Raw genomic sequence first — 16,320 nt, forward strand, 5'->3', positions numbered from 1 at the left:
AGGGAAGCTGTAAATCTTAGGCACCACAGATGCAGGGCCAGCGCTGCTGCTCCAGGTCTCTGCTAAGGACACAGAGAAGCCGAGGGGGGCAGGGAAGGGGCCTGCCTCACCTGATGGCAGGCACAGGTCCCCATCCCATCCATGTCTCCATCCACCGGTCCATTCCCTGGGCCAGCCTCTCTGTAGAAGGCAGTTGTTCTGAAACTGAGGTGATCGTTCTAAATAATGTCCCTTCAAAATGCTGGAATGCATTCCGATCTACTAAAAAAATGCATAAGCCCTTCTACATATGCTAGTTTATTTTAAAAAGCAGGAGGAGGGGGGGGGGTTCTTTTTTATGAAGCTCGTGCATTTTAGTCAAGCTAAAAAATGTCTCTATTTCCCCGCAGTAAATATACCGACTACATTAAAATAAGTAGAAAAACATTTAAATATCCCAATTAGCCATTTTTAAGTGGCTATTGTAAAGACATATTTTGGATTAAGAATCCTGTTTTAATTTAACCACAGAAAAGCCTAAAGACAGACCCATGTGGCTTTACCAGGCCATTTCTTAAAATGAAAATCTTCCCAAGGTCGATTTTCAACATCGCCATTTTTTTAAAAAAGGAGAGAAATCTACCTTGCGAAAATTACAATGGAAACACATCTAAAACATTTTACAAACTAAAAATTATCACTCTAAAAATACCCATAGTCTTTACTCCTCAACTTTTTAAAAACAATAAGCCTTGTTTTCTTAAAAACACTCACTAGCCCTAGCCGGTTTGGCTCAGTGGATAGAGCATCGGCCTTTGGACTGAAGGGTCCTCGGTTCGATTCCGGTCAAGGGCACATGCCTGGGTCACATAAATATTTGAAATCTGTTAATAAGTAGAGTCAAAGATCATCTATCAGATGTTGAATCTACAAAAGCTGTTATTTCATCTGAGGGTGAAGGAGTAGGCAGGGTGGGCACTGTAATTAGCCCTAAACTTAAAAGTAACACAAAGTACATATTCTGGATTTGAATTGACTGTCACTCACTAAACCTTCCTTCACCTTATCTACTCCAGGCTTAATAAATCCAATTTCTTCAAGTTGTCTTCAAAGGACCCATTTCCCAGTAGGGGGCCTGCAGGAGGCAGCCCATCGATGATTCTCTCTCATCACTGATGTTTCTGTCTCTCTCTCTTTCCCTCCCTCTCTGAAACTAATAAAACTATTAAAAAAAAACTAGCCAAATAATAAACAATGCCACCACCCACCTATCCCAATTTTAAAATCCACCAGTTTTCCCCAGAAGCTAAATCTACCTTAGATCTTTATCTATAAATACTTCCTCCCAATAAAGAGACACCAAGTCATTTCCAAAGTTCTTTGTGTTGGCACCTCCATTGTTCTACCTCTGCTAAGTAACTTCTCTGCTTAAGGCTCTACAAAGGCCATTATATGTGAATTACTGGCAGCCCTGGCTTGTTCTGAAGTTTTAACACCCTCTGACATAACCTGGCTCACCTCACTGAGAACTTAAAAGATACAAGAAAAGGAGTCTGTTCATTTCCTTATTATTTTCCCCCCCATGATCAAGAGCAAGGCTTTCCTTGGCAAGTGTCATCACTCACACCTTTTCTTGACATGGAAGGCTCGTGCCTCCCGCAAACAGCCTCTTTGCAGTGAGCAGTAACCAGGGTCCCTAATTACTTCCTAATGCAAGCCTGGGAACTAAATATGTCCTAAACGACACAGGGCCTTTATCAGGGGTTGGGGGTTTTGCTTGATGCTGGCTTGGTTTTGGTTTGTCTTGTTCTTTTTGTTTGTTTGTGATTAGCAAATGAATTTATGCAGACTGCTACATACCCCACTTATCATTTAACTAAATATTTGAAATCTGTTAATAAGTAGAGTTAAAGATCATCTATCAGATGTTGAATCTACAAAAGCTGTTATTTCATCTGAGGGTGAAGGAGTAGGCAGGGTGGGCACTGTAATTAGCCCTAAACTTAAAAGTAACACAAAGTACATATTCTCGAACCGCTCTGGATTTGAATTGTGCACATAATGTAGGTAAAACATGCAAACGTGTGATCTTTTAAAGTTATTTCTACGTTACTAGTTGACCACATTACACTACCACACATCGCATCACATATGGGGCACTGTCGGAAATACAATTATTGAAGAATATATAAACATGAGTTCCCTGAAATCATCCCATCTCATGCTCCGCTAGCCTCCACAGGGATTCTTTCCACAGGAGTCTTCTGATGGACGGTGGCCCTTTGCCTGTGCTGTTGCTGCCTTGACCGACTCCTGCCCGCTCAAAACGAACCCAGGGCCCAAGTTTTCCTTTGCATTGGCCATTCAGCTCCAGAAGCGAGGCCCATCCCTCCCAGCCTCTGAAAATGAGTGTCCCCTACTAGCTTCCCCACCTGGACTATCACTTACATCTGATTACAAATCTCACTACCTGAGCATCTCCCCACCACTTATCTTCCCACAGTCCCGCAGCTCCAGAAAAGGTGGAGATCACGTCTCAGACTTCATCATATTGTACATTTCACCAGAACAGGCAAAATGATGTACACAACCAAAGCTATTGCATTGCCTTTTGTTCCTACCACCTTCCCCCTCCTGGACCGCCCGCTGGCTGATCTCATATGTGTCACTGAGCCATGACCATGACATGACCAAAGGGAAAGAGGGTAAGGGGAAAGGAGAGTTGGATGGTGGGTAAGCTACACAGTGAAGAACCCATTCCTGAGTGATCGAGCGGGAAGGACTCTTGCTTACAGGCATCTCGGCCGCCACATTTGGCCTCTAATTCAAAATGATCAAGAATTAGGCGATCACAGAACACACATCAGTTTTAGGTTAAAGGCTAATTACAGCAGATGATGGATTTCTCCAGACCTCAAACTTGCTACTTTTTTTCCCTTATTTTGGCACTCGGCTTAAGCTATCACACTGCACGGTTCATTCTGTGGTTAGACACCCTCCTTCTACTCCCCCCAACACACACCCAAAAGATCAATAATCCATTTTCAGGTTGTGGGTTCTTTATTGGCTATTTTCAATATGGCCAAAAATTGTGAAGAGAGTAAGATAAGTGAATCATGTTCGAGTCTACCCAGAATTTATGAGAAGCACTCTACCCCACAGCCAAAGCAGTGACAAAAGAAGAAGAGCTGGCTGTTTTATTTAAAATGATTTCAGCCGATGCCAAAACCGGTTTGGCTCAGTGGATAGAGTGTAGGCCTGCGGACTGAAGGGTCCCAGGTTCGATTCCGGTCAAGGGCATGTACCTTGGTTGCGGGCACATCCCCAGTAGGAGGTGTGCAAGAGGCAGCTGATCGGTGATTCTCTTTTATCGATGTTTCTAACTCTCTATCCCTCTCTCTTCCTCTCTGTAAAAAATCAATAATAAATAATATATATATATATATATATATATATATATATATATATATATTTAAAAATAATTTCAGACAGGCTCTTTAAGGGTCATCAATCTACCTGAGGTGGGCAGGACCTAACCATCTCAACATGAAAATGATTCGGCTTTCCTCGTACCTGCAGAGAAGACCCTACGATGCAATGCAGTCTTTCCCAACCCTTCCAATCAAAGAACTTTCCTTAAAAAAAAAAATCTCAATTGTCTTCTGGGGCCGTTGACTCTCATTTTGTCCCATTCTTCACTCACCTACTACAAATATTTGAAGACTGTCACTCACTAAACCTTCCTTCACCTTATCTACTCCAGGCTTAATAAATCCAATTTCTTCAAGTTGCCTTCAAAGGAGCCATTTCCCAAAGCTTTAATTAACTCTATGCCCTGTTCTGTGTCCAGAATGTCCATTTTATTACCTGACGAAACCTATACACATCCTTTTTACATGGCCTAATGCAGAGAAGACAAGCAGGGTTGTATCTTCCTGCTATGTATTCTTCTCATGGAAATCCACTTTTTATTATATAATATCACTGATGCACAACACACAATTCTTTTGTTCTTTTTCTTTTCTTTTTCAATATACAATTCTTTATAATCCCTAAATCCTACCATAGAGCCATGTTCCATGACCTTTGGGATTCAGCTTTTATTTTTTACACAGACCTGACTCTAGGAAGAATTTCACGTGTAAGCCGAAACCGGTTTGGCTTAGTGGATAGAGCACTGGCATGTGGACTGAAAGGTCCCAGGTTCGATTCCAGGCAAGGGTATGTACCTTGGTTGCGGGCACATCCCCAGTAAGGGGTATGCAAGAGGCAGCTGACCGATGATTCTCTCTCATCGATGTTTCTAGCTCTCTATCCCACTCTCTTCTCTCTGTAAAAAATCAATAAAATATATATTTTTTTAAAAAGAATTTCACGTGTGTCTACCACTTGTAGAACTGAGTTTCCAGTCCATGCAGCCTGTGAATGACCAATGAGAAAACACAGCAGAGTTCTGTTGGTTTGTTGGTTGGTTTTTTTCCGTTAATCCCACCTCACCACCAGTTCTCCCAGTTATCCACACCTGCAATAACTCTGTTCCCTTTCCCTTGATCTCTTTAGTGCCTGACACATCCCAGGAGCCTGTAATATGCCAACTGAATTAATAAGTCTGTCACCTTTCTCTCTCTCTCCCATCCCTTATGTGCCGTCTCTCCTTTCCAGGGCCCGCACCCTAACACCCAGGCCCTCCCTCACTTCTTCATCTAGAGTCTGGTCACCCCAGTTCCCCACCAACTCATTGCCTCGGCCCCTCAGAGGGGCCTCAGAAAAGAAGCTCTCGCTTAGGTTATTGGTCCGTTCCTGTTCACAGCAGCATTGTTTATTTTCGCCAAAAGAGGGAAGTAGCCAGGTGTCCCTCGATGGAGGAATGGATAAAATGTGGTAGTATCTACATGCACAAACACCTACATATCGCAGGCTGCAACATGGATGAACCATGTGGACATTAGACTAAGGCAGCGATTTTCAACTTTTTCCATCTCGTGGTACACAAACTAATTACTAAAATTCTGTGGCACACCAAAACAACCTTTTTTTTTTTTTCCAATCTGAAAATAAAAAAGGGGTATCGTTTTATTTATTCACACCAGATGGCTTTTGTTGTGTGAGATACTGTCATTGTTTTATTTGACAACCTAAGGAAGAAGAGGTCAGTGCCTCTGCCTAGTAGGTATTGCATATTTTTTAAATATATTTTATTGAGTTTTACAGAGAGAAAGAGAGAGGGACAGAGAGTTAGAAACATCAATGGGAATCATCAGTCAGCTGCCTCTTGCACACCCCCTACTGGCAATGTGCCCATGACCAAGGTACATGCCCTTGAGCAAAATCGAACCCGGGACCTTTCAGTTCGCAGGTCTATCCACTGAGCGAAACCGGTTTTGGCGTTGCATATTTTAAAAATACTTGTGGCACATCACTGTGCTTCTGCAGTATACCAACTGGAAACCACTGTGCTAAGTGCAATAAGCCAGTCACCAAGACAAATTCAGCAGGTCCTTGGGTTATGTCGGAGATCCATCCCTTCGGCCCAACGTAACAAGATGTTCACTGTAAGTCGGAACCCACCTACATAAGCACCTACACCACTCAGATGGAGCACATTCACAGCAGCAATGAAGTGAAACAGTCAAAAAAATTTAAAAGAAAGATAACAATTCCTGGCCTTTACTTGTGGTAAATAAATAATAAAAAACATAAAGCACATATGTGCATACGTTGAAATGACAGGGAAAAAAATAAAATTAAATTAAAAAAAAAAAAATATATATATATATATATATATATATAAATAAATGGGAGATGGAGACGTAACCACAAAATGACCTGTGTCAAGTCCGACATAACTCAAGGACTGCCTGCACTGGATGATTCCATTTACATGAGGTTCCTAGAACATTCAAATTCATAGACAGAAAGTAGGATGATGGTGGCCGGGGGCTGGGGGCGGGAGAGAACAGGAAGCAATGGGTACAGAGTTTCAGTTTTGCAGGCTGAACTGTCCCAGAGATGGGTTGCACAACAATGTGAATGTACTGAACACTCCTGAGCAGTTCGCCTCGAGATGATTAAGATGGTCAATTTTATATTAGGTGTATTTTACTAAAATTCAAACACACATCTCTTCCTTAGTCTTAGCCGCCCACTGGGGTGTCCAAGTTTTCGGGACATTTGTGGAGAGGCCGAGCAGCCCTGGACTTAAATACACAGGCCGAGGACCACTACTGAGTCACCTCCGCCCTGGCCTGGACTTCGAAGTTTGTTTTAGAATCTGGACCAAACTCAACACGAAATGTCCCCTGAGGCTGAATCAAGAGTCTACCTTTCCAGCCTCTAGCCCTCCCACTCCTACCCCAACCATCACACCAAGAGAAAGACTGGGGAAGCCTCAAAAAGAGGTTTGGCTCAGTGGTAGAGCGTCGGTCTGCGGACTGAAGGGTCCCAGGTTCGATTCCGGTCAAGGGCATGTACATTGGTTATGAGCACATCTCCAGATGTGCATGAGGCAGCTGGTCGATGTTTCTCTATCGTGGATGTTCTAGCTCTCAATCCCTCTCACTTCCTCTATGTAAAAAAATCAATAAAAAATATATTTTTTTAAAAAAGATTTTAATGTTTTGCTCTCTATTTCTGTAGCTTTTTCCAATTGAAGCCTCAACTACAGACACTCTACCTGCTCTCTTTTAAGGTTTAGAAACTAATCTCAAATGTTATCTCCCACACGGACACTTTTACCGATCCCTGATTTCTACCACCCACCCAGACAGAAACACCTCTCCTCTTAAATCTTGCCCAAGCACTTTGCACTTGTTTGTTTGTACTTTTTTATTTTTTCATTAAAATGTTGACATTATTGCAGGAGTCCTTCTCCCTGCCTTGGCTCACCTCCCCCATCTCCCCCTGCCTCCCCCTTCCTTCCACTTCTTAAGACACCAAGACTACTTTGAATCCATGACTGTGTTCTTAGACTGTCCCTCTCCCATCCCTTGCCAATCAATGCCTGGCATCCCTGCAAGAACCAAGGCAGAGAGACTGATAAATCTTTGTTCAACTGAATCCGAAATGTTTACTGAGCATTTATGGCGTGCAAAGTGCTTTGCAAGTGCTGGAGAAGTGGAGGGATGCTAAACCAATATTTACGGAGCCCCATTCCGTGTCCAGCCTGGAGCAACAGACAAGTTCAGCGAGGCCCCTTGCTCCCAGGGAAGGCAGTCCCAGAATAGCTGACCTCAAGGAGCGTTCAAGGTAATAGGGCTCAGGGGACCCAGGAAAGCTACACTTACTTACTCACCTTGAGAAAATGGCCATTTACAGGCCTTCTCCCTCCTAAACTCTTATCTAGTAATCTGTAACCTCTTTAATGGAAAGCAGGTCAAATAAGGTTAACTAAAAAGCAAGGAAGAGAAGTATGCATTACCACTACTATCGGCTTAAAAAAAACACACACACACACACACACACACAAAAAAACCCCACCAAACTAGACATTAAATATATATACTTCATTTTAATATCAAAACATACTTCTAGTTAATCTGGTTTAAAACCATTTCCATTTTTTAAATGTCCCATGAGGGACACTGTATGTGCATAACTCATTTACTCCTTTCAGCAGCCCTATGCCACCGTGCCCATTTCACAGATCACACACCTGTGTGGAGCTGACTAGAACCCCGAGCTGTCAATTTCAGAGGCCACGCTGTTAACTCTAATGCCACTGGCCCTACATAGCAAGTCAACTTAAACTTTGAAATTTGAAAACCTGTTGAAAATCGAGCTGACAGGAAGGCATGCCATGGAAGAAACTTAACAAAAGTGTCTCACAACCAAAATGTAAGCATAAGACGAATGGAAAGATTTCCAGGTATAAATGTTTTCATTGGAGAAATCTTCTGGTTCCCCCACCCCGAGACCTGTTCAATCTCTAAACCTAGTGCTTCCCAACTTTATGTCAAAAGCTGTATAAAATCGAGACAAAAATTAAAGTTTGTTCCGTTTCATAAGCTGTCAAGTTAGTACTTATTGGTACCTGCGTATGAGGGTTATAGAGAGAAGCAAATTCCACACACCAGCGGAGTGTACACATGTGTTAGGTGCCCATCCTGTCCCAGACCTTGCACCAAGCATCTTTACAAGAATCTCTTTCTAATCTTTATGGCAATCATTTAAATGAAGACATTATTCCCATCTGAGGGATGATAATAATTCCTCTTTTACAGATAAATTTTGGCTGACACATATTAAGGTTGAACTATGAGCCTGCCAGGCAACGCCATTCTAAAAACTTCATATGTAGCAACACATTTCTGGCACAGAGAAGTTAATTAACTTTCCCAAAGTCACACAGAAAAAAAAAAAGAAAAAAAAAAAAAAACTAGGATGAAAAAGTGAAGTTCAGCAGGTTAAGCAACTTGTTCTAAAGCTACAAAACTGTCAGCTGCAGAGCCAGCAGACTAATTCAAGGTTGTTTCACTCCGTGGGCCATGTACTCCTTCTATGAGGTAGCTGGGTAGTCCCCCCTGGGCTCACCAGGGCCCCAGCTAAATGCCTTAATGCCTACGGACTGGCAGTAGAGAGCAGTATTGCCTAGAGCAGAGGTCTGCAAACTCATTAGTCCACAGAGCCAAATATCAACAGTACCATGATTGAAATTTCTTCTGAGAGCCAAATTTTTTAAACTTAAACTTCTTCCAACGCCACTTCTTCAAAGTAGACTTGCCCAGGCCATGGTGTTTTGTGGAAGAGCCACACTCAAGGGGCCGTGGAGCCGCATGTGGCTCTCGAGCCGCGGTTTGCAGACCACTGGCTAGAGCAAGCATCGCAAGCATTTAGTGCCAGGTCTTATCTAAAGGGGCGGTTTTCCAATTCTTCAAGAGATTTGGATATAAATTCTCTGTATTTTTTTAAAATATTGCCTCAATGTTTTCTTAAAAAGTATCATGTGGGCCAAACAAAACATGTCCTTGGGCTATCAGCTTACAACTTCTCTTTATTTATTAAGAGTCTAAAGTCAGAAGATGGGTTGTCTCATGTCCAAAGTATCAGAAATCAGAGGTGCTAAGACAGGCTTACTCACAAGTGCCCTCTTCTTTCAACAATGATTTATCCCTACAAACTTGTACCTGTGGTAATCCCCACTCTGGATTTGCAGCCATGGGAAAAAAAGTATAAAGAAATCCAAATTACAGAAATTGCATAGGAAATTTTCCTTTCATAAGATTCCTTCAAATACCTTTCAATCCCTTTCTGTAAACGTCACCACACATGAACACAACAAAAATAAAGCCCTTCCATGTCCTAACCTGTCGATGGTTAAAACTAAATTCACCCTGGAGAAAATTCACAGCCTCAGAATCCCCATACTGCGGGTCCGGCTTCCAGTACTCCACTGAGGACACTGCCTGCCGCTCATTTCCTGCTGCCCTTCTTTAATCAGCTGGGGGAAGGCTTAAGGAAATGAGTCAAAATCCTATGAGCAAGGTCTAGGGGCTGTCAACAACAGCAGCAAAAGCCATCACCACAACAACATCTGTGCATAAACATGCTCCGAGGGAAGCCACAAAACACTTGGCACGCTCCCCCACAGAGCGTGTGAGAGAATCAGAGCTGTGAGCGGCAGCCCTGCCCTTAGAGCGCATCCTGCTCACCCAGGGTACATGGACAGTGTGACGACCCATGACGGAGGGTTTTCTCTCTCTCACAAGTGTGCCCCAAGTTTAGAACGCCAAGACCGTTTTTTTTTGTTTTTTGGAATGGGGTGGGGGGGTGGAAAATTGTTCAACAGAGATACCATTGTTAGTGACAGCTTATCTCCCTTTCTGAGGGGACTAACCTCAGGCCTCGCTGCTGACTATCTGGGGAACTGACATATCCCCCAGCCAGTTCCTCCAGCTGTAAAACGGTAGGGATGATGTCTACCATGACTGGGGCTTGAGGGGACTGGAGATGTCAGGTCAAGGCCCCAGCCCAGAGCTGGGCACACCGCTTCCAAATGAAGGTCAACAACGATGTACCGAACGCCTACTGTGAATTTCAGGCACCACAGAAAATGCGTACTAATGACAGGGTCTACGTGGTTTATAAAACCGTAAGAATAAACGTGTGGGTGACTGGGAAAGACCGGAGTGGGGATAGATGACTTATTTGGATCCCTTTATCAGGCCATCGTATTCCTTCCGACAGGATAATCATCCAGAATGCGTGCAGCTGCTGGGATGATCTATATGGCCTCACACCTGCAGGAGCGGAGGGAGGGGAAAGCATGATTCATACTCCGTGCAGGTCCATCCTGCTGGGCACCGGGGCTGTGAATACTCAGAGGAGAGAGGGTGGCACCTCCTAGCCCTCAGAGCAAAACTGTAGATGGGCACACGTGGACTGAGGAGAGGGCAGCACAAGCCACGTGTCCCTGCACTAGGAAGGTACCACCAAACGGTCCCTGTGGCCAGCAGGGGCAGAGGAATTTCAAGGAGGCAGAAAGGAATCAGGGAAAGAGGTCAGACAAGGTGTCGAGTCCACACCAAGGATACGGGAAGAGGAGAATTCCAGACCCAAAGGACCCTTCCGGATGCAGCTGCCTCCCTGTCCTCTTGAGGACTCCCCAGAATCGAAGCAACCTGCCAAGGGCACACCGCCAATACCTCGTTGAGAAAAGCAAAACCAGAGGGCAGCAGAAGGCTTTGTCGCTACACCCCACACCCCCGCCTCCTTCCCTAAAGCCAGACCTTAAAATTCCCCTTGCCAACATCTACTGGATGGAGCAGGCTAATTATGGGGAAGAAGGAAGCAATTAATTCACTTCGTTTTTTAAAAGGGAACTATTCTGTGTGGTTTGTCTTTCTAGTGCCCTGTCCTGGAGGTTCCATTCACCTATCTTAACTGAAATGTAAAGCGCCAAGACACAACGATGTCCGGACCAAACGTGTCATTGGAAGCTTAGGCGATCCAATGCCTCAGGAATCTGAATTCGGGCTCCGGATCCCTCCCACCTCACAAGGGTCCAGACGCGAGGCAAGCTCTTCCCCCACAGGAAAGCCCTCACAATGCCTCGCCAGGTCGGGAAGCAGGAGGCTGCATCTTGAGACTTCATGGGAAAACCCAGCAGCAGCAGTCCAGGCGGTCCCACAACAATAGTTCACAGCGACGCTTCCTTCGGAGCCCCTGACTTCCAGCTCAGACTCACTTTCTACCCTTACATCATCGGAGTAGCCTTCCCGCTAAATAATAATAATAATAACAATAACAATAATAACTAAAGTGACCTGGGAGAGAGCGAGTCTTCATGGGTGGCGGCGACCTGCACTGACTCTCGCACCAGCGACTCCCAGGAAAAGGGGGGAGAAGGGGCAGGAATCTGCTTGAGGGCTTCCAGGAGCCTGCGAATCCTCCCCCTCCACCTGAACACCCGAGTTCCCAAGCGTATCTAACCGGATTTCCACCACAGCTTTAAAAATCCAAGATTTGCTGGAAAAGTTCCACTCCAACCTCCCATCCCCACCCTCCGACCTCTCTTAAGTACAGATATCACGTGGGAGGGGGTGCTGCAAATCTCAAGATTCCCAAACAAAACGGACCTACAATTACAGGTCGCAGACACCCATTCGAGGGGCTTGCGGAGCCCCCGCCAGCCGGGCCGGGCACCCTGGCCGGGCCCGGAGGCAGCCAGGGTCCGGGACCTCCGTGTCCCCGCGCTGGGGCCCTGCCTGCCCGGCCGGCGCTCCGAGCGAGGCGCGTGGCGAGCGAGAAGCCGCACCTCCGCAGCCTCCCTCCCGGCATGGGATTTCCAAAAGCACAAAGTCTGCAACCTAGCGGCTGCTTCCTGCACGCGCCGCCCAAGTTGTCCTTGCCGGGAGCCACCACCTCCAGGCTCGCGGGGTCCGGCCCCAGCGCTCCCCGCCGCGCGCGCGCCCCCCGCGCCAAAGCCTAATCGGGGTGTCCCGGGAGGGGACCCCGCGGTCTCCGCCTCGTGTCCCCGGACCACGCAGCCGGCAGAGGCGGCAGCGGATCGGGTGTCCCCGGCTCCGGGGCACAAAGAACGCCCGCGGTCAGAAAGCGGCGGGCAGCCACCGAGCCAGAGAAAAGGGGGGGCTCTCCAACTTTGCCCTCGGCGCGGCCGGGAACCTGCGGGCCGGTCCCCCCGCGGGTCGGCCGCTCGCGCTCAACTTTTAACAAAAGGAAGCGGCCGCCGCTCCTCGCAAGGCGGAGAGGACGCGGGATGCGAACCCTCGACTACCCGACCGCCCGCCGCTGCGCCCCCCGCGCGCCCGTGGCACCAAAGCAGCCCCGAACTAGGGCGCAACCTGCGCCCGCAGCCTGCACCCCGCGCGCGCCTAAGCGCCCCCCTCGCCGCCCTCATTCCGGGGAGACCCCAGCTGAGCACCCCCACCCCGGGGCCGGCGGCGGCTCCGCGCGCAGGTGAGCGAGGCTGGGCGCGGGAGAGTTCCAGGGGCGCCTGGAACCTTGCAGGAGGCGGTAACGCACGGGCACGAGGAGCCGGTAGCCGCCACCTCTCCCCGAAACACCCCCGGCGAGTGGGGAGCTAGCTCTCCGGGGCGCAGGCAGCGGCGGAGGGGGCGCGGCCCGGGGCCGCCGCGCTCGCCCACCTGTCTGGAGGCCGAGCAGGAGGAGCAGGACGCCGCCGAGGAAAGCCCGGGCGCCGCGAGCGCCTCTCATCGCGGCGGTGGCTGCGCGGGGACCGGAGCTCCGTTCCGGGGTCCGGCTCGCGCCCGAGTGCACCGAGCGCGGCAAAGCCGAGCCCCCGGAGCCGCGAGCGCCGAGCGCGGCCCCTCCTCCCCGAGCCCTCCCCCTGCGCGGCCCCGCCCCTCCCCGCGCCCCTCCTCGCCGCCCTGCCCGGCCCTCCCCCCGCGCCCAGATCTCCTCCCGCCGGTCCGCTGCTGGCCCCGGCTCTCTCGCCCCGTTTAAACATTGGGGGAGGGGGGGGGGGCGGGAAGAAGGGGGACTGAGGCCACGAGGAGGAGGAGGGCGCGCCGGCATGTGCTTCCCGCTCCGGACCCTGAGCCCCTTCTCTGCACCTCTCCTCCCCTGTGCTGCGCTCGGGCGGTTCCCCGGCCACGGGGTGCTTTGTGGAGCTGGGCACCCAGCTCCTATGGGGACACGGGCCCGCCCCCTGGCAGGTGCTCCCCAGACAATAAGGGTCGGCCGCCCGGCCCTCGAGCGTCCTCCCCAGGGAGAAGGTTGTCTGCTACGGGCGGCCAAAGTGGTGCAGGGTCCGGATTGGATCGGGGAAGGGGGTGGAATTGGGCCTCCTCGAGAGTCTCCTCCATTCCTGTTAGCCGAAGGGGAACCAGAGGGACACCTGGCACCGCGATGCCAGGCTGAGCCTGAGCGGCTGTGATTCTTTAGGCTCAAGTTCTCCACCTGCTCCTTCACCAGTACGAGCACAGTTGGTTTCTATTGGTCTGAGTGGCCTCCGCCCCACAAGCTCCAGCTGAGCCTTTTTTGGGACTGGCTTTAGGGCTTTTTTTTTTTTTTTTTTTGGGGGGGGGGGGGGCGTGCCTTGTGAAGTTTGTTCTGGGAGCCTGAGTTTTTAAACCTTTTTGCCCTAAAGTCTCTCTCTCTCTCTCACTCTCTCTCTCTCTCTCTTCCACTCTCTTCTGTCTTCTGTATTCTCTCTTCTCTCCTTCCTGGAACAGTTTCTTTGCCTCTATTTGACTGTGACTGTTAGAGGGGTGGGGATCTTAGGGTCCCTCTCAGCTGCCCTAAATTGTACCAAGAGCAAAATTATAGTAAAATGATTCTCTTGAGCCAGGTTCCACTGCCTAGAAAGTGTTTTACCCAAGGTGACAAGAGTATCTGTATAGTGTTTTCTAGTTCCTTCTTAGCCGAATAATAGTTCATGCTTGTAACAGCTTTATGAGGTAGAGCAGTTGCATTTATTATTTTAGTCCCACGGCTGATAGAGGGGAAACCAAGGCATTTTAAGACTGACTTCAGGTCTCATGAGCTTTCCCAATGAAAGTAATAATAAACAAGCTCCAGAGAGCTTACGAATGGAAAATAAATGGGAGGTGCCATCTGAAAAAGCAATTGAATAATTTCAATACACCTAAATTCTTCTCTAAAGTAGCATCCAAAAATTATTACTAACCAGACCCCCCCTACTTTATTATTGAAAGCTCTCCTGATTGATGTTCATAGGACCTAAACTGTTTAAGAGAAATAATTTTTAAAGCTAATCACTTAAAAATTCTCTCTACTTGGTCAATATGTATAATTGCTTCTATAGAAATTTATTTAATACATATTTCAGTTTCTACTGTGAACAAGGAGGTACTAGGCATTGAAAGTACCATTGTTAATAGATGTGGGCCCTACCACAGTCTTTACAGTCAAATGTGGGAACCCACACCCCAATGTCCTAGCAAATGGTCCAAGTCATACCACTGTGGGAGAACTGAAATTCAAAGTTCTCTGTTTGTGTTCTGGGCCATTGGACCATATCGCTTAGGATGGCAGAGATAAAAGCTACCATTCAAAGCAATCACAAGTTTCTGGGATCTTGATTTATTTCTAAAATCCATTTTGTAGTGAGGAAAAAAAATCACTATATGAGTTAAAATATCAACAATATGCCTGAGAGAGAAAATTTACAATTTTCTTCTTCAATCAACTGATATTGGAAAGGATGAAAAGTCTTTTCAGAAGAGTGGGTGAAAAGAGACCATATTGCAATTTAATTCCAGACAGGAAACTATCAGGGAAAAAAAAAAATAACAGAATAGGGAATTAAACAATGCTAGACTGTCTTTCATATTCACCATTCAACAAACATCTATTGAGCACCTAGGTAGGCACAAGACCTACAACAATTCTAAAACAACGTTCCTCCCTACAAGATCACACTGGGGGGAGGGGGGAGGGAAGGGGGGGGGAACACAACAGTTACCCAAACAATAAACTAATAATATCTGCTGACAGGACTTAGGTGCAGCCAATACACACCAAGTTCGCCATATCGGTTAGAATATTAAAATCCTTGGGTACTTATTAGAAAAATGCCACTCCACTCCCCTAATATCTAAGTGCCCCCTCACTCCAACCCCTTTCTTGAGATACCCCAAATCTCAGATCCATAAAGGTTTAATGCCAGTCCAGGAGAGGACCTCCTGTGCTTTAGGGTTATTAGCTATTTTTAATAACACTCCCTGCCACTATCCACTATGTACTAAAAGAAGGCATCTATGAGTGAACTGCTAAGGGAATGAAATATTTTAGATCATGTCCAACAGAAACATTTGCAATGATGGAAATGTTTTATATCTCTGGTAGGGTGTGTAGGTCCAGTTCTGTATTCTGTTTTGTGATAGCCCTGGACCCTTTCATGAATTATATCTTCTATTTTTTATTTTCATAATTGTATTATTCTTTTTTTAAAACAACTTTTTAAAAAAATATTTTCTATTGATTTCAGAGTGGAAGGGAGAGGGAGAGAGAGATAAAAACGTCAATGATGAGAGAGAATCACTGATTGGCTGCCTCCCACCATGCCCCCTACTGGGAATGGAGCCTGAAATACAGGGATGCGTCCTTGACCAGAATCCAACTGGGACCCTTCAGCCCACAGGTCAATGTTCTATCCATTGAGCCAAACCAGCCATGGCTAATTATATTAACTCTTAATTGGACCTTGTAGAAACCTATCTAAAAACTAACTTAAGCAAACAAACCAGAAACCTAAAATGTGTCAGCTCTTATAACTGGAAAGTCCAGAAATTACAGTGCTCCAGACTTCCCTAGATTCAGGAACTCAAGGTCATCAGACCTTGAAAGATGGGTGTTTGTGTGCATGTGCATGTGTGTGTATCTGTGTGTGTGTGTACACATGCATTGTTGGAGAACAATCTCTGTACTTTCCTGTATTGTATAAACTTAAGCAGCTCTAGGCTTATAGCTCACTAGTAACCTGGTGCATGGATTCATGCACATTAAAAGGAAATTAATTAGAAGGTGGCTGGTGGGGTGGGACTGGGCCAGACAGGCTCGACATGCTCTGGAGCCAAACTCCCACAGTCCTTCCCGGTCCAGCTGCACCTGAGGTGGCACCGTGCTCAAAAGGCATCTGCAGAAAGAGCGGGATCCCTCCAGCAGGTGGGGTCCCTCCGCCTGGCCTGTAGAGATCAGGCCGAAAACAGCTCCCCGACATCCCCAGAGGGGTCCCAGAGTGCAAGAGGACACTCTGCAAAGTTGTTATAATACAGGTTGTGGAACGCAAACACAAATGTGCAGTAAATCAGATTCAGGCCGACAGTGCCCTAACAACATCATAACCCACAGCTGAGGGTGAAATCATGTGGCCCTGCGAGGAATCAGGCTTTCTCCTCT

At 47.1% G+C, this 16,320-nt stretch overlaps 1 protein-coding gene across 7 annotated transcripts in view; it reads right to left on the reverse strand.

Moving 5' to 3' along the window:
• KIT (KIT proto-oncogene, receptor tyrosine kinase) overlaps positions 1 to 12,725 on the reverse strand; it is an 84,418-nt gene extending 71,693 nt beyond the window's left edge. For all 7 annotated transcript variants that reach the window (XM_036416101.2, XM_036416084.2, XM_036416119.2 and 4 more), the window contains exon 1: positions 12,582 to 12,725. In XM_036416101.2, the coding sequence (XP_036271994.1) occupies positions 12,582 to 12,651 (70 nt within the window). In that variant the 5' untranslated portion in view covers positions 12,652 to 12,725. The remainder of the gene's footprint in view (positions 1 to 12,581) is intronic.
• Positions 12,726 to 16,320: the final 3,595 nt, after the last annotated feature.

This window comes from Pipistrellus kuhlii, unplaced genomic scaffold (genome assembly GCF_014108245.1).
Source record: "Pipistrellus kuhlii isolate mPipKuh1 unplaced genomic scaffold, mPipKuh1.p scaffold_m20_p_1, whole genome shotgun sequence".
NCBI lineage: Eukaryota > Metazoa > Chordata > Mammalia > Chiroptera > Vespertilionidae > Pipistrellus > Pipistrellus kuhlii.